The following is a 17,551-nucleotide window of genomic DNA, read 5'->3' as shown; positions in this document are numbered from 1 at the left end:
ATACAGAGTCTCACTATGTTGCCCTTGGTAGAGTGCCGTGGCATCACAGCTCACAGAAACAACCTCAAAATCTTGGGCTTAAGCGATTCTCTTGCCTCAGTCTCCCAAGTAGCTGGGACTACAGGCGCCCGCCACAGTGCCTGGCTATTTTTTTTTTTTTATTGCGGTTGTCATTGTTGTTTAGCAGGCCCAGGCCGGGTTCAAACCTGCCACCCTGCCACCCCCTTTAACCACTGTGTTATAGGCGCCGAGCCTTAAATTACTTATTTTTAAGAGTGGTAAAAATTAATTTTTTTTTTTTTTTTTTGTAGAGACAGAGTCTCACTTTATGGCCCTCGGTAGAGTGCCGTGGCCTCATACAGCTCACAGCAACCTCCAACTCCTGGGCTTAAGCGATTCTCTTGCCTCAGCCTCCCGAGTGGCTGGGACTACAGGCGCCCGCCACAACGCCCGGCTATTTTTTTGGTTGCAGTTTGGCCGGGGCCGGGCTTGAACCCGCCACCCTCGGTATATGGGGCCGGCGCCTTACCGACTGAGCCACAGGCGCCACCCGGTAAAAATTAATTTTAAAAATCATTCATTTGGGGGGCACCTATGGCTCAAAGGAGTAGGGCACTGGCCCCATATGTCAGAGGTGACGGGTTCAGACCCAGCCCCAGCCAAAAACCGCAAAAAAAAAAAAAATCATTCTTTTGCTTGGGAAGCTAAGGCAGATCACTCAAACCCAGGAGTTCGAGACCAGCCCGGGAACAATACACCTGTTTCTAAAGCAATAATAATAATAATAATAATAATAATAATAATAATAATAATAATAGCAATTTCCTTTTTTCTAGTTTAGAAAGCAGATACTTTCCAAGAAAACTTGAAAAACACTGGGAAGTCCAAAGAATAAACAAATGCTCCTGTTTGCCCAACACCAGGCTTCTGTCCCAGTCTCTGCCTCTGCTGAGCCACAGCAGCTTCACGGCATCTCAGTCCCACCCACACCTGCCGCTCTGTTCTGCAATGTGACCCAATAGATGATGTCCCCCCAGATCGTGGCACTTCACTGGCTAGTCCCTGTTGGTGTTTTGTGTTTTGTTTGAGACAGGTCCGCAATAGACTATAGGCACACACCACCACACTCAGCTGATTTTGAGACAGGGTCTGCTCTGTGCCCCTGGGTAGAGTACCAAGGTATCATCATAGCTCACAGCAACCTTAGACTTTTGGGCTCAAGCGATCCTCCTGCCTGAACCTCCCGAATGGCTGGGACTAAAGGTGCCACCACATCCAGCAATTTTTCTACATTTAGTAGAGTTGGGGTCTGTTTCTTGTTCAGGCTGGTCTTGAACTCTTTTTTTTTTTGAGACAGAGCCTCAAGCTGTCACCCTGGGTAGAGTGCCAGAGCATCACAGGTCACAGCAACCTCCAACTCCTGGGCTCAAGCGATTCTCCTGCCTCTGCCTCCCAAGTAGCTGGGACTACAGGCGCCCGCCACAAAGCCTGGCCATTTTTTGGTTGCAGCCATCATTGTTGTTTGGTGGGCCTGGGCTGGATTTGAACCTGCCAGCTCAGGTGTATGTGGCTGGCACCTTAGCTGCTTGAGCCACAGGCGCCGAGCCTGGTCTTGAACTCTTGAGCTCAAGTGATCTGTGTGCTAGGACTGTAGGCATGAGCCACTGCACCTGGTCCAGTCCCTACTCTGGAGTCTTTAGGTGATTTCCAGCTAAATTCTCTGAAAACTGTTATGCTATTTCCACTCTGAGAGAAGCTGCCCATCCCTGTGTTTCTGTTGTTGTGGGAAATTGGCAGCAGCTTGAGGACAGAAGATATTACGGCTGACTGAGCAGCAGGGAGCTGGTGTCTGGAATTGGACTGTGCCCTATGTTCAGGGGTGTGGTAAGTTCCCAGGGGCCTCACCAGCTGGTTTAATCTGGAAGCAGCCACCCAGCTGGCCTTGGTTCCCAGCGTGGCTGAGTGTAACCTGAGGGGTACAGGGTGAGGATGAGGCTATGTCAGGGCCCCGCTCTGTGTGGGCAGCATGGGAGGGCTCAGCCTCCATGGCAAGGCAAAGGGAGCAGATTGTTACGGTCTGTTCTTCAACCCCAAAAGGCCCCTTTTCAGAGAAGACATGGATGATCGCTCAGGAAGGGAGTCAGCAAGGCCCCCACCCAGGGGCTCACCCAGGGGACCGGTGGCACATGGCATTGCTGCCTCTTTGACACATCATTTTCTCATCTTCATCCGTGAAAACAAGGTGGCCTGGCATCCACCTGTGTGCAGGAAGGAGTTGGGGGAAATAGGTGGTTAGAGGAAGTCCAGGCTTTACCCAGGGCCTGGGGGTGCTTGGGCACAGCACTGAAGGGGATCAGAACAAGCCAGGTGCTGCTGCAGGGTATGGGGGTGGCCAGTGCCAGGTGGGAGCCACAGCCACATACTGAGCGTCTTCAATGTCCTCATATGAAGGACAACACAGAGGACTTCCGGTGCAGGCACCTTCCTTTCCAGTGAGCTGGAGAAGCTACTACTGAGTCTGGCATCAGACCTGAGTCCCCATCCTAATGCAGGACCCACTGCCCCGCCCAGGCCTCCAGGATGGCCATGCTGGCCATGGCTCTCTCCTGGACAAGCCACACTGATGGCTCCCTCACTCTGCAGAGCCAAGTGGGTGTGGGCAGAGGGCTGTCCACGTGCCTGGGCACTGTTCTTGGGATACTGATAGATGTGGGTTGACTTCACTGAGCCCAGAGAACCCTGTGCCACTCAGGCTGGCAGCCCAGTGGGGGTCCCAGGGTGGCTATCATGTTGCCATGATTTCTGTGGTAGGCCTCCCACCAGTAGCCACCTCCTGCCTGAATACTTGTGTCAGCCACTCCTGAGCCCCTGTGGACACCCTGAGTGCTGGTGGTGCCAGGCCAGGCATTCTCAGGAAGCTCCATGCTTCAGGCATCACTATCTGCCCCCTTGGGTGGGAGAGTAGAGGGGACAGAAACAGAAACTTAAAGCACTACCAGGGCTGAAGGGCACTGTGACAGTGCGACGGAAATGTAGCCAGGTTCAGGTTTTTATTTACTCAGCCATGAACTCTGGCTGAAGTACGGCACATCCATTGACACAAACTAGACTATTTGCTCCAAGCAAGGGGATTTCCTTCCAGCAGCAGCCAGAACCAGCTTCCTTCCCAGGCAGCCTGAGGCCTCATGCTCCTCTTGGCCCTTTCTGCTGTTGGGAGCATCTGTCCTAGAAGGGGAAAGTGCAGTATCCTTCCTAAGGGTACAATGGCACTGCCTAGGAGTAGAACCTGCTGCCTGGGTCCCAGAGGTAGCTGGACCCCTGGTGAGCAGAGCGAGTGGACACCATGAAGGTTGACCTTGCCTGGTCTCCCTCCCATCTGATGGTGCCTGGACATTGTTTTAGAGCAGGCGTCCTCAAACTGTGGCCCACGGGCCACATGAAGTGGTGTGATTGTATTTGTTCCCGTTTTGGTTTTTTACTTCAAAATAAGATATGTGCAGTGTACATAGGAATTTATTCATAGTTTTTTTTTTTGTTTGTTTGTTTGTTTTTGTAGAGACAGAGTCTCACAGTACCGCCCTTGGGTAGAGTGCCGTGGCGTCACACAGCTCACAGCAACATCTAACTCTTGGGCTTACGCGATTCTCTTGCCTCAGCCTCCCCAGCAGCTGGGAATACAGGCGCCCGCCACAACGCCCGGCTATTTTTTTGTTGCAGTTGGCCGGGGCTGGGCCCGAACCTGCCACCCTCGGCATATGGGGCTGGCGCCCCACTCACTGAGCCACAGGCGCTGCCCCATAGTTTTTTTTTTTTAAACTATAGTCCGGCCCTCCAACGGTCTAAGGGACAGTGAATTGGCCCCCTGTTTAAAAAGTTTGAGGACGCCTGTTTTAGAGGATTGAAGATCTAAAGACCAATGTGAATGCTTTATTACAATATTATGTAAGATGAACTGTTTTGGAAACATCATAAACAAACATCTTAGCACAGATGACCAGTATAGTCCTGTCTGTAAGGGGCATGTTTGTGGAGAATGTTGGCTACAGGGAGCATCAAGGAACACTGAGACCAATGTTCTGGATACAGCGGGAGCAGCATGGAAGATCTAAATGATTCCCAGGGCATCCAACTGCCCTCAGACACCCCGAGGAGGCAGCGTCGGGAGTGCACCTGCTACACCAAAGAACAGCAGAGGGAGCTAGAAAAACATTTTGAGACAAACAAGTAACCCAACCATCAGGACTGCCGAGCCCTGGCAGAATAACTCAACCTGCAGGAGTACCAAGTGCAGGTTCAAGAGCTGCAGGGCCAAAGAGAACTGCAGAGGTCGCGGACAGGGAGCCCCAGGGCCCAGGCCCCAGGCAGCAGCCGCCCCATGTTCCCGCACAGCCCAGGTTTCCCAAGCTCTCTTTTGTCCGGCACCCCAGGAATCTTGCCAGCAGCAGAAGCCACCATGGATTTCAGCCTCCACCAGGCCTAGGGGCACCCAGTATACAGCGCACAGGAGGGCGTCCCTGCTGCCCCAGACCCCATGCCAGGCCCAAGCTCAGGCCCATTCCTGGGTCCAGGCCCAACTTCAGGTCCATTCCTAGGCCCATTTTCAGGTCCAAGCACAACCTCAGACGGAGGCTTATTCTCAGGGGCTACCCCAGCCCCAGGTCCACTGTGGTCCCAGAGCCCTTATGCCTGCGATTTCTCGATTTCTCGGCAGACGTTCCAACATTATCTGATATCTCTGAGCTCCCCTCATGCCAAGATCTCTCCCAGGTCTCCTTGGTCTCTATCACCACATCTGGGCACCAAGAGAGGGATGATTTTGTGGACAAAAAGGGCTTGGGCTCTGGGTCCCTACTGGATTTATAGGGAGCTGTGCCTGCACGGCCCTGAAGATCCCAGGGGCCAGAGGGCCTGGAGCAGTGGCTGGTTACTTTCTGCCAGTGGAATGCACTGCCCTTTACCCAACCTGCTGGAGGGGCGCATTTGCTGCCTTAGCTGTGGGCCATCACAGGTCACCCTGCTATGAATGTCCTCACCTGATCATTGGTTGACTGAATGTCTCTGTTAACTAGGAGTGAAGGCTGCTCTAGGAAGCCCAAAAGCTTTCCAAAGGACTTGTCTCAGCACCCCCTGTGGGTGCCATACTTGTGACTTAATTGGTTTTATTATTCATTTTCCTGATATTTCAGAGGTTGAGAAATTCTCACATGAGCGTTAAGAATTCTTATATAAAAGGGAAAATAGTTCCCTCTGTATTGGTTAATCAAACTATGTTCCAGGTACTTTTCTTTTTCTTTTTTTTTTCCATACATTATATTAATAAAAAAAAATCATTGTGTAGGTAAAAAATAAAAGGAACACTGAGACCCCAGGCTGTTGGGGAACAGTGAATCTTTTTTTTTTTTTTTTTGAACAGTGACTCTTAAAGGTTACACCAACCTAACCAGAGGTCATTGCCACATGTGGCACCCCATCTGGTTTTTCCGCCAGAAGTGTGAAGGTTGGAATTTAACCAAGAGAAAGAGTCAGACAATACACACCAAAAGAGTCTGTACAGGCACCAGCCTGTGGCAGGCATGGGGGCTCACACCTGTAATCCCAGAACTCTGGGAGGCCCAGGCAGGTGGATTGCCTGAGCTAACAGGTTTGAGACCAACCTGAGCCAGAGCAAGACCTCATCTCTAAAAATAGCCAGGTGTTGTTTTGGGCACCTGTAGTCCCAGCTACTTGGGAGGCCGAGGCAAGAAAATCACTCGAGTCCAAGCATTTGAGGTTGCTGTGAGCTGTGACGCCATGGCACTCTACCCAGAGTGACCAAGTGAGACTCTGTATCAAAAAAAAAAAAAAAGAAAGAAAAATAAAGGCACCAGCCTGGACTCTGCAAAGAATCAGTGCTATAAAATATAAAAAAAAGATGGAGGCTGGGTGAGGTGGCTTGCGTCTGTGATTCAGCATGCTGGGAGGCCAAGGTGGAAGGATCCCTTGAGCTCAACAGTTCAGAACTAGCCTAAGCAAGAGCAAGACCCCTATCTCTACTAAAAATAGAAAAATTAGCTAGGTGTTGTGGTGGGAGCCTGTGATTCCAGCTACTCAGGAGGCTGAGGCAGGAGGATCACTTGAGCCCAAGAGTTTGAGGTTGCTATGAGCTAGGGTGATACCAATGTACTCTAGCCTGGGGGACAGAGGGAGACTCTGTCTCAAAAAAAAAAAAAAAAAGAAGAAGAAGAAGATGGAGGCTGCTCAAGAATAAAGTACTCTGAGGGACACAACAGCCCTGTGCAATGTATGATGCCTGGTGAGATCCTGGTTGAGAAAAAGGTATTACACATATTTTGGGAACACAGAAAATCAAATACTAACCATGTGTTAAGAGATCATTGTGGAGATTCTCTAGGGACAGCCTTGGTCTTGAGAGATGCCCGTGGAAGCATCTAGGGTTGAATTGTCATATTAGCAGACTTAATTAACTAACTAATTAGCAGGGTGGCAGGAGAAAGAGCTCAGACACAGCAAAATACTAACAGATCTTGGAGCTAGGTGAAGGAGACAAAAGAGTTCACTACGCTATTCTGCAGTGCTTCTGAAGATTTGAAATTTTTCTAACTAAAAAGTTCAGGAAGAGGCCTGGCACGTGGCTTATGCCTGTAATCCCAGCACTCTGGGAGGCTGAGGCAGGTGGATTGCCTGAGCTCATAGGTTTGAGATCAGCCTGATCAAGAGCAAGACACCTTCTCTAAAAATAGCCAGGGGCGGTGCCTGTGGCTCAAGGAGTAGGGCGCCGGTCCCATATGCTGGAGGTGGTGGGTTCAAACCCAGCCCCGGCCAAAAACCACAAAAAAATAAATAAATAAATAAATAAAATAAAAATAGCCAGGTGTTGTGTTGGGCACCTATAGTCCCAGCTACTCAAGAGGCTGAGGCAAGAGGATCACTTGAGCCCAAGACTTTGAGGTTGATGTGAGCTGTGATGCCATGGCACTCTACCGATGGTGACAAAGGAAGACGCTATCAAAAAAAAAAAAATTATAAAAATAATAGAAAGTTCAGGAAGTATCTGCAAGGTTGGGTGCTATAGGGTGTTAATAGTGGTTGAATCCAGGTGATGGAACAATAGGCAATTTTTTTTCCTTTTTCCTGTATTGATTGGGACTGAGCATGTATTAATTTTAGTAAAAAATACCTTTTTTCAGGTCGGCACCCGTAATACAGTGATTTCGGCGCCAGTCACATATGCCGAGGGTGGTGGGTTCAAACACGGCCCGGGCCAGCTAAACAACTACAACCAAAAAAAAAAAAAAATAGCCGGGCCTTGTGGCAGGCGCCTGTAGTCCCAGCTACTTGGGAGGCTGAGGTAAGAGAATTACTCTTACCAAGCCCAAGAGTTTGAGGTGGCTGTGAGCTATCATGCCATGGCACTCTACCAAGGGCGACATAGTGAGACTCTGTCTCAAAAAAACCCCAAAAAGCAAACACTTCATATTTTTGCTCAAAAACAGAAGAGTTAAGTTTTTTCAAGGTGTTTCCATGCCTAGGAGAGACAAGTCCCTAATGATCATTCCCAAACAACAACTAAAAGCCCAGTGCAGCTGGGCCCCAGCCGCTGAGGTGGTCCCAAGGCCATCACCTTCTGCTCCCTCCCCCACTGTGCCCAGGGGCCAGAGCTGTGTGAGTTCCAGGGACATAGGTGACAGGGTCCTGAACTCCCCAGCTCTGGACCAAACTGCCTGCAGGAAGGGGTGGGATAAATGATAGAGAAAACCCAGCATGTCCCAAGCTCTGAGCTATTGCCACTGACCTCCCTGTGCTCCGTCCCCCATGGGTGGATGGCTCTGGAGGCTGCTCCAGGAAACTGAGGTTACCCAGTGGGGACCCCATACACTCCGCTCTACTATTTCCCCTCCCCCACCACTGAGGAGCCAACTGACCAGACTGACAGGCGCAGGTGCTGCAGGAGGCCAGTGGTGCCGGTAGCCAATGGGTTAAAGGCCCTGGCGGGGGATCCGCATGGAACAATGGGACGTGGGGGTCAGATATCAGTCCAGGATGGGGACAAGCACGAGGACGCTATTCCAGGGCCCTGATAGCAGCTGTCTATTTATAGCGCTGGGGGGGGCTCCCCACATAGGCAGCCGAGAAGCTGCTCTGCTGCACCGTCACTACCATCAGCACTGGTGCTGCTGGCTGCCGGCACCTGCCACTCTGCAGGGGACAGAGGGACTCAGTGACCAGCCAGATGGGCAGCACGATGGAGCCCCCCGGGGGTGCATACCTGCACATGGGTGCCGTGACATCCCCAGTGGGCACAGTCCGAGTACTGCAGCTGGCCTTTGGCTGTACCACCTTCAGCCTGGTGGCGCACCGGGGAGGCTTCTCAGGCGTCCAGGGTACCTTCTGCATGGCTGCCTGGGGCTTCTGCTTCTCCCTCTCTGTCCTGGTGGTGGCCTGCGAATTCACAAGACTCCACAGCTGCCTGCGGCTCTCCTGGGGCAACTTTACAGCTGCCTTCGCCATGCTGGCCACCCTGCTGTGCGCCACAGCTGCAGTTGTGTACCCGCTGTACTTCACCCGGTGGCAGTGCCCGCCTGAGCCCGCCGGCTGTGCTGCCAGGAACTTCCGCCTGGCAGCCAGCGTCTTTGCCGGGCTTCTCTTCCTGGCCTATGCTACTGAGGTAGCCCTGACAAGGGCCCGGCCCGGCCAGGTGGCTAGCTACATGGCCACGGTGTCGGGGCTGCTCAAGATTGTCCAGGCCTTCGTGGCCTGCATCATCTTTGGGGCACTGGTCCATGATAGCCGCTACACACGCTATATGGCCACCCAGTGGTGTGTGGCTGTCTACAGCCTGTGCTTCCTGGCCACGGTGGCTGTGGTAGCCCTGAGTGTGATGGGCCATACAGGCGGCCTCGGCTGCCCCTTCGACCGCCTGGTGGTGGTATACACCTTTCTGGCTGTGCTTCTGTACCTCAGTGCCGCTGTGATCTGGCCAGTCTTCTGTTTTGATCCCAAGTATGGTGAGCCTAGCCGGCCGCCCGAATGCCCACGGGGTAGCTGCCCCTGGGACAGTCAGCTGGTGGTGGCCATCTTCACGTACGTCAACCTACTCCTCTACGTTGCCGACCTGGCCTACTCCCAGAGGATCCGCTTTGTGCCTACCCTGTAGCCTGGTAGCAGCAGCCCACCTACCTCCACTCTCTGCCCAGGTACTATGGGGCGGGGGGACCCTGGGTGAATTGAGACATCAGGGGAAAGCAGGAGGGTGGTAGAGGGTTCTGAGTAGATGCAGTGCCACCAAGAGATGCACCCGCTTCCGGACTTCCGGCAGAGGCAGGGCAGGCATGGCACCTCCCCTGGAAGCCCATGGCTCTTGTTTTCTCTCCCTGTCACCACATCCCAGCCCTCCCTGGGCTCGGTGCTGGTCCCCATAACATGTGGGAAGTTTTAAAGCAGATGTGGTCACAACTCATTTTGCTGCTGGAAACACTGAGGCCAGAAGGATTTAAGAGGCTCCAGGTGTCTGTCTGTGAGTGTATGGGAGATCACACTCAGGCTGGACGCAAAAATTGGAAAAAGAGTGACTTCCAAACTTGTAGGGAAGGGTGGAAAGGGACCAAGGAAAGCAGCAGAACCAGGTCAGCTGAGGGAGAGGCATGAAGGGGCAGCTCCCAGAACCTGAGAGGAGAGCCCTGCCCAGAGGCTGTGCCTGCTTCACAGAAGGAGCCTGTCCCAGTGGAGGCATTGGAAGGGGGAGGATTGTGCTGTGGTCACACAGGGCTACCTCCTGGAGGATCAGCAGGCTGGAGGTGGCACAGGGGTATCAAAGGCCCTGCAAAGGCCAACAGCATTGCCAGGACCACAGCATGCTGAGGAGGAACTGGTTCCAACCAGTTCTGGAGCCCCTATGTGGATGCCCACCATTGGTTGTGACACAGAAGCTTCAGCCGTGGCCTGGGGAGCCTGGGCAGTGCTGGGTCAAAGCCATGGCACTGCACATCTCTACTCATATGTCCAGGGCGTCATCCTGCTGCTCCAGCCAGCTTCTTCTGCTCCAGAACCCACACTGGAAAAGCCAGGAACAGGCCTACCAGCCACCCCCAAGCCTCAGGTGGGGCTGCATCATAGCTGTGCCAGTCCACTGACTGCCTCCAAAGTCCTAGAGCAAGAAATAAATGCTGGCATTGATTTTCACCTTGGTTCTGACTGAGAAGTCCCTACTGAGGGGCTGTGGCCACTTGTACCTTCTGGGCCACCCTCCCAGCATGCTTAAGGGCCCAGAACAGGGCCCAGACGAAGAGGGAAGTTGCTCTGTGGGTATCTGGGCTCTAAGGTGCAGGCAAGGTCAGGCCTTGCCCCTTGAGGTGGTGACTCGCCCTTGAGTGGGCGAGGCCAGGGTGGGTGGAGTGGAAGTCTGGCTCATTTTGCCTCCTCAACACTTGCTCCCATCTTCAGGTCTCTAGGGGTCCCACGCATGGGTGTGGGCAGAGGCATTGCTGCACCTCCTGGGCAGCAGACCCTAAGCATGAGCTGTGAGGGTTCCAAGCCAGGCCCTGTGCTGATGCCATGCATGTGAGGCAAGTGGCCACCCCTGAGAGGTCACGTTCAGGTCAGCCAACAAACAGGGTCTGGCCTAATATCCTCTGTGTGGAGGGGATGGGTATTTCTGGCTCAATGGCAGATCCCCAGTGAGGGCAGGCAGCTGCTGGGTTTGCAGGTGTCCTGAGAGCCCCTACTGGCTGAGAGTATGGAGGTGAGGGGACCACTTAACAAGGTGACAAAGGAACAAACAGATCATACACTCTCCCCACACTCTGGGGAGGACCCTGCCTTGCTCTCTGCTTCCTTTGCTAGCCCAAATTCTAAAACAAGTTATCTGTCTCCACCTCCTGGACTTTCTTCCTAACTGGTGGCCTTCTGCTTCCAGCACCCCACCCAACCTGAATTTCAAAGGTCCTGAGAGATGGAGGAGTGGGAGGAAACCAAGGAGGCCCCAGGGCTGAGGACGACACACCACACAGGTCTTGCCAGGATACTCACCTCGGAGTTGGTCCTGTGGGTAGTTCACAGCCTGGACCAAAGGACTGTCCATTTTGGACAAGCACTTACTATAACTCCTCTCACTTGGGTGAGGACCAAACTCACTGCTATCCAGGTGGTCATGTTAGAGCAGGCTCCTAGCCCTGGTGGTGGTCACCATGTGGATAATCATCTGCCTCCACACAGGAGGCAGAAATGTGCTCCTCTGAAATTGTAAACTATAATTTATAATAAGAAAATAAAACAGCTCACTTTTTCCTTGTAGGGGGCAATGATCACTTACTTTGTTCTGAGTCCTGCTCCTGACAGGACCTCAGAGCACTCTGCAGCCCGAGGGCTGGGAGCGTGGGGAAATGACCAGAGCTTTAGACTCTCTAAGAGCCAAAATACTCCATGGACACTGCAGGCAAGTTGTCAGAGGATTCTTGGGTGCTCAGGGCCCCAAGAATCCTGACACCATCATGCACCTGTTTAGAGGAGGTCAGGATGGCAGCAAGTTGTTGTGCAGCTTTCAAAGGTGCCCTTCTGAGAAGAAACTCCACAGACTAGAAACCACCAGGTGGAAGGAAGGGGTCTGGATAGAGAAGCTGGCCTAGACTATGCTAGCAATCCTAATTTTGACCTGGGAAGGGCCTTCCTTCCTGTCTGTCCTGGTACACCATATACCCAGTAAATAAATTTTAAAAAGACAAAAAACAGTATCAACACAGCAATATATTTTAAATGTTTTGCCCACAGGCTGGGCTCAGTGGCTCATGCCTGTAATCCCAGCACTCTGCCAGGCTGATGCAGGTGGATTGCTTGAACTCAGGAGTTCAGAGACCAGCCTCAGCAAGAGGGAGACTCCATCTCTACTAAAAATAGAAAAACTGGAGGCATCTGTGGCTCCAAGGGGTAGGGCGCCGGCCCCATATGCCGGAGGTGGCGGATTCAAACCCAGCCCCAGCCAAAAACTGCAAAAAAAAAAGAAAGATTAAAAAATAATAATAAAATAAATAAATAAATAAATAAAAATGGAAAAACTTAGCCCAGTCTGGTTGGCGCCTATAGTCTTAGCTATTGGGGCGGTTGAGACAGGAGGATCTCTTGAGCTCAGGAGTTTGAGGTTGCTGTGAGCTGTGATGACGGCACGGCACTCTACTCAGTGTAGAGTATAAATAAATAAATAAAAACGTTTTTTCAGGCAAATTATTTTTCAACGCTGACCCTTCTCAAAATAAGGAAAAAGAAAATAAAATGTTGGGAAAATGCTGGAAAGACAGTAAAAAGTATTGATTCCCGGCGAGAGCCGGCACCGCTCAAGTACCCCAGCCTGAGGCAGAGCCCCGCGCGCATCCAGAGGTGGGGAGCGGGGAGTCGCAGAGAGGGCAGGTTTAACAGGCACCACGCCAACTGGGGTGAGCGGATGATGCAACCGACCAGGGGCACCGCCCTAGCTCCCGATTGGCTGACGCCCAGGGCCGCGCTTGTGGATTGGCCGATGCTGCGGGGGCGGGGCTTTAGGGGCGTGGTGCCGCGTGGCGGGCAAGGCGTGGCGGTCTCGGCTGCCGGGCGACCTGCGCGGGTAAATGGGCTGGGGTCCTGGCCGTGGGGATGGTGGGCGGAGGCTGCATGGCTGCATGAGCGCCTCCGGGTCCGCGCGGGGTGGAGGTTTGGGCGGGCTGGGAACCCCGGATGGAGCCCCCCTGGTGAGGGGGCCTCGCTGCGCTCTTCCTCCTTACCGGTCACACCTCCTTTCGGCGCCTGGACCCCTCCAGAGGAGTCCCTGGTGACCCTCGTCAGCAGGCCGGGGACCGCTGCTTTGGGTGGGGAGCCTGGAGCAATTAACGGGCTGCAGCTGCTGGGTAGCAAAGGGAAAAGTGGCCAGCCTGGCACCGCCCACCCCACGCAACGTGCTCTTCATCCCGGCCGGGTCTCATCCCGCAGCTGTCCCGCAGAGCTGGTGCCAGCGCTAAGAGCTGTGAACATCATGAGCGTGGGCTTCATTGGGGCTGGCCAACTGGCCTTTGCCCTGGCTAAGGGCTTCACAGCAGCAGGTAGGCCCTGCCCTGGTGGGTGCTAAAGTTGGGGTGTGGGTCACAGGCCAGTCCTTTGGGAAATGGTAGGTTCCATATGTTTGGGGTGGTTAGGTGAGTTGTTTTACTCTGGGGAAGGTGGGATTTTTCTTCACTCTCCTTTCTGGGAATGGGGGAAAGGAGGCCAGACCGGCCTTGAGGGAAGAACTCTGTCCCCTACAGGCGTCCTGGCTGCCCACAAGATAATGGCCAGCTCCCCAGACATGGACCTGGCTACTGTGTCCGCCCTCAGGGTAGGTGCAGGCTGGAGGATAGGTAGGAAGGCCAAATTCCTGCATGGCCAGCCAGAGTGGGGGCACATGTCCTGACAGGAATAGGGATGCTGCAGCCTTGCTCAGTGAGGCCAGAACCACAGCTGGGGTGTTCAGCAGACCCTGCCTCTCTAGCTGTGAGTAGTGGGCATGTACTACCTATGGAGGGGGATGTTGGTGTGGAATGGGATTCCCTGCATGGGATTAAAGTTTGAGCAGGGTCACCACAGGGGTTCTCTGGGGCCACAGACTGGAGGCCGAACAGCATACCTGGGGCTGAACACAGCTCTGGTATGCCAAGACCACTTAGGGTTTCAGATCCAAGGGCGGGGGCAGGCTCCCAGTTGGCACCGCCACTCACACCTGGAGGCAGGGGCCTGAGGGGGCTGCAGTCCAGGGTGGGACAAGCCAGGGCTGTGATGCATATGGAGTGTTCCTTCTGTGTGCAAAAGGGACATAGTCCAGAGCAGGAAGCTTCTTGGTTTCGGAATGGGAAGGGTGGTTAGGGGAGGGTCAGAGCCTCATGGGGCCTGAGCCCACACCCATCCCCAGCAGTCTCTGCTGTTTTCCATGCTGGGCTTGCCGCTGGTGGGGGGCTAGATAGCCACGGGAGCAAGCTGAGCCCACTTCGGCATCCCCACAGAAGCTGGGGGTGAACCTGACACCCCACAACAAGGAAACAGTGCGGCACAGTGACGTGCTTTTCCTGGCGGTGAAGCCACACATCATCCCCTTCATCCTGGATGAGATTGGTGCCGACATTCAGGACAGGCATATTGTTGTGTCCTGCGCGGCTGGCGTCACCATCAGCTCCATCGAGAAGGTGGGCTCTCTGGAGGGCAGTGTGAGCTTGTGCTACAGAGTGGGTGGGAACCGTGGCTCTCTCCATCTGGGAAAGGGGTGTGGTGCCCTGACCCACCACGAGAACTCAGACATTCCAGCTGGGGGAGTGTGCAACACCCCACATGGAGGCCAAGGAAGACACTCTGGTTTCTCCTCCAGAAGCTGAAGATGTTCCAGCCAGCCCCAAAGGTCATCCGCTGCATGACCAATACTCCAGTTGTGGTTCGAGAGGGGGCCACCGTGTATGCGATGGGCACACATGCCCAGGTGGAGGATGGCAGTCTTCTGGAGCAGCTTCTGGGCAGTGTGGGCTTCTGCACAGAGGTGGAGGAAGACCTAATTGATGCTGTCACAGGGCTCAGCGGCAGTGGCCCTGCCTATGTGAGGACTATAGGGGCAGCTAGTGGCAGTGGGCACTTCCCAGGACCTCAGCACATATTTGCCCCTGCTCCCCACCCCCAAGGACTGGTGTGGGGGGTGCAGGGCTTTGGGAACTGGCACTTTGCCCTTTTCCTCCCCTCCCCATACTCCAGGCCCAAGGGTGCTGCCCAGAGAGGCCCAGGACAGCCTTCAGGAGCCTTCTCCCCACAGGCTTTCACAGCCCTGGATGCCCTGGCTGATGGGGGTGTGAAGATGGGGCTTCCACGGCGCCTGGCAGTCCGCCTTGGGGCTCAAGCCCTATTGGTTAGTTTGTTTCCTGATCTTCTTGGGAAGCCACAACCTGCAGGGCCCTGAGGGCGGGTAGGTAGGACCTGATGGGTGCTACAGTGGTTGGGGGCATTGCCCTGCAGACACCTGCAGCTGTCAACCTCTCTCTGACTGCAGGGGGCTGCCAAGATGTTACTAGCCTCAGAACAGCACCCAAGCCAGCTCAAGGACAACGTCTGCTCTCCTGGAGGGGCCACAATCCATGCTTTGCATGTGCTGGAGAGTGGTGGTTTCCGCTCCCTGCTCATCAATGCCGTGGAGGCCTCTTGCATCCGTACCCGGTGGGCCCCCATAGCTGCCCACTGCCCAACCACCTGCTCCAGTAGGGCATAGCCTTTGGTCTTATGGGTCTGCTCAGCTATTCACTCAGCAGATTGATTTTTTTAAGACAGTCTCACTCTGTCGGTCTTGGTAGAGTGTTTTGGCATCATAGCTCATAGCAACCTCTAACTCTTGGGCTCAAGTAATAATCCTCTAGACTCCCAAGTAGCTGGGACTCTAGGCACCTGCCACAACACCTGGCTATTTGCAGAGAAAGGGTCTTGCTATAATTCAGGCTGATCTCAAACTCCTGAGCTTAGGCAATCCACCTGCCTCAGCCTCCCAGAATACTGGGATTACAGGTATGAACCACCATACTTGGCCTTTTTCTTTCTCCCTTTCTTTTTTTCTCTCTTTCTCTTTCTCTCTTTCTTTCTTTGACAGAATCTCACTCTATCACCCTGGGTAGAATGGGTAGAGTGCCATAGATCATCACACCTCACAGCAACCTCAAACTGTTGGACTCAAGTGATCTTCTTACCTCAGCCTCCCAAGTAGCTGACATTATACCTGGCTAATTTTTCTGATTTTAGTAGGGATAGAGTCTCACTCTTGCTGAGGCTGGTCACGAACTCCTGAGCTCAGCAATCCACCTGCCTTAGCCTCCCAGAGTGCTGGGATTATAGGCATTAGGCACTGAGCCAGGCCCACTCAGCAGATTTTTATTGATCTCTGGCCTGGCCCTGGGCTGAACATGGGAGCCCTAAGGTTCCCTAGGTCACAGCTTGCATTGCCCATCACTACCTTCCGTTGTCCTTTAAAGAGTGTTTACAAGATGACTGGCAGCCTCCTTGGGGATACACACTGTGCCCCTACAGTTTCACAGTTTCATTGTCAAAGCCAGCGGGGGCTGGACCAGTGTGGCAGCCAGGCATGTTAGGGGCCTTCTGTGGGCCTGGTCTAAACACCTTCCTGGCCTTGTCCAGGATTGAATGAATTAGATGAGCAGGCACACAGCCATGTCCTGGCATAAGGGGAGCTTGGTGAGAGTTGGAAGAAAACCAAAGAGCAGGGAGAGAGAGAATTTGGTGTCTTGCCTAGGATCTTGCAGCTGGTCAAAGACAGGACTAGGCTGGGAATTGCTGTCTCAAATTGAGGTCTGCAGGGTGGACAAGGCATCTTCACCACATGGCCACCCTCCAGTCCAGACACCCCTGAGTGCCTTGCCTGACTGCACACAAGAGCCTGCTGAGCCTGTCTTTGCCCTGACCCTAGGGGAAGATAGGCAGTGAGGCCTCAGGTCTGGGGATACCACAGATAGGTGTGGGGACACTGAGCCAGTGTAATGTCAGGAAGGATGTAGTAGCTGGCAGAGGGGACAGCAGGTGCAAAAGTCCTGAAGTGGGTGACAGCACGGGCACCTTCTGGGCCAGTAGGCACTGGGTGCTGTGTGGGCTTTGCCCCCTTTTCTTAGTGTATGGACCAGCTCCTCTCTGCCTCTCCAGGGAGCTGCAGTCTATGGCTGACCAAGAGGTTTCATCAGCTGCTATCAAGAAGACTGTCCTGGACAAGGTGAAGCTGGACTCCCCTGTGGAGTCCTCTCTGTCTCCTTCTGGCTGCACCAAGCTGTTCCCCCGTAGCCTGGCCCCAGCAGGCAAAAAGGACTGATGTGTCCTGCCTGCCCACCATCTTGCTTCCACCTCCTCATCTCTCCTCTTCACTCAAAGCTCCTATGTTGGGTGTCTCCAGGCCATGCAGGATCCCCACATGGCTAGCCACCCATGGCCCTGATTAGTTTGGGGATCAGCCGGGTCTGAGCCAGTGAGGGGGCACATCATTTCCCACTGGAAATCTCCATGTCTCTCAGTGTTCGCCAGCCCAGGATAGGGGTGGGTGCTCTGAACTCAGCTTCCCCTCCCCTCTGGAGCTCTGGTGACCTGGAGGGTCTTCACCCACCCTGCCTCCAGTGTCACCTGGCTTCAGCTTGGCTCCTCCCCATGCCCTCCTGCCCCCACTCAGGGAGATGCCTCTTCTTCCTGTGTGGGGCCCAGAGGGTCCCAGGCACAAGGGACCACAGTTCCTCTTGATCAGCTGCCAAGGACCTGTGATCCTATTGGACTTTTGAGAAAAGGGCTCCTCAGATAACTGATGAACCTCTGGTGGTCACCAGCATTCAGGCCATTCCTGACCTGACCTGACCGGCAGGATGCTGTCATTACCCTCCAAGCCCTAGGCTATATAAATTGGTTCCCAGCCTCCAGTGCCTGATTTCCTTGCACGGGTGGAGGGAGGCCTCAGCCTCGGCTGGAGGGTGGATTGCTGTTGGGTATGATGTTGGAGGCTGAGCCAGCGACACATGCCCCAGAGCCCTGAGGTCCCAGGGCAGCC

General features: G+C 53.9%; 2 protein-coding genes across 9 annotated transcripts; both read left to right on the top strand.

Moving 5' to 3' along the window:
- Positions 1-8,050: 8,050 nt before the first annotated feature.
- On the top strand, positions 8,051-16,790 carry MYADML2 (myeloid associated differentiation marker like 2). 4 transcript variants are annotated; one of them, XM_053568121.1, is made up of 2 exons: positions 8,051-9,194; positions 16,669-16,790. In XM_053568121.1, the coding sequence occupies exon 1, from the start codon at positions 8,231-8,233 to the stop codon at positions 9,152-9,154; it is 924 nt and encodes a 307-aa protein (XP_053424096.1). In that variant the 5' UTR covers positions 8,051-8,230; the 3' UTR covers positions 9,155-9,194; positions 16,669-16,790. The 4 variants fall into 4 exon arrangements, with proteins under 4 accessions (XP_053424096.1, XP_053424097.1, XP_053424098.1 ...); XM_053568122.1 differs by lacking the exon at positions 16,669-16,790 and adding an exon at positions 12,209-12,311; XM_053568123.1 differs by lacking the exon at positions 16,669-16,790 and adding an exon at positions 10,913-11,277.
- PYCR1 (pyrroline-5-carboxylate reductase 1) lies at positions 12,386-17,411 on the top strand. Of its 5 annotated transcripts, none has more exons than XM_053568115.1 (8): positions 12,386-12,422; positions 12,952-13,061; positions 13,263-13,333; positions 13,995-14,174; positions 14,354-14,575; positions 14,786-14,878; positions 15,020-15,183; positions 16,669-17,411. In XM_053568115.1, exons 2-8 carry the CDS (start codon positions 12,995-12,997, stop codon positions 16,829-16,831), a joined length of 960 nt encoding a protein of 319 aa, XP_053424090.1. In that variant the 5' UTR covers positions 12,386-12,422; positions 12,952-12,994; the 3' UTR covers positions 16,832-17,411. The 5 variants fall into 5 exon arrangements, with proteins under 5 accessions (XP_053424090.1, XP_053424094.1, XP_053424091.1 ...); XM_053568119.1 differs by lacking the exon at positions 12,386-12,422 and adding an exon at positions 12,502-12,589; XM_053568116.1 differs by lacking the exon at positions 12,386-12,422 and adding an exon at positions 12,597-12,830.
- Positions 17,412-17,551: the final 140 nt, after the last annotated feature.

This window comes from Nycticebus coucang, chromosome 18 (assembly GCF_027406575.1).
Source record: "Nycticebus coucang isolate mNycCou1 chromosome 18, mNycCou1.pri, whole genome shotgun sequence".
Taxonomy (NCBI): Eukaryota; Metazoa; Chordata; class Mammalia; order Primates; family Lorisidae; genus Nycticebus; species Nycticebus coucang.
This window is presented reverse-complemented; position numbering and strand designations above follow the sequence as displayed.

Excerpts from the sequence above, each read along its gene's own strand:
- PYCR1 (XM_053568115.1), top strand. The coding sequence starts at position 12,995 with ATGAGCGTGGGCTTCATTGGGGCTGGCCAACTGGCCTTTGCCCTGGCT. Across the intron at positions 13,062-13,262 it reads TAAGGGCTTCACAGCAGCAG|GCGTCCTGGCTGCCCACAAG; the intron begins GTAGGCCCTGCC and ends TGTCCCCTACAG. Across the intron at positions 14,175-14,353 it reads CCATCAGCTCCATCGAGAAG|AAGCTGAAGATGTTCCAGCC; the intron begins GTGGGCTCTCTG and ends TTTCTCCTCCAG.
- MYADML2 (XM_053568121.1), top strand. The coding sequence starts at position 8,231 with ATGGGCAGCACGATGGAGCCCCCCGGGGGTGCATACCTGCACATGGGT.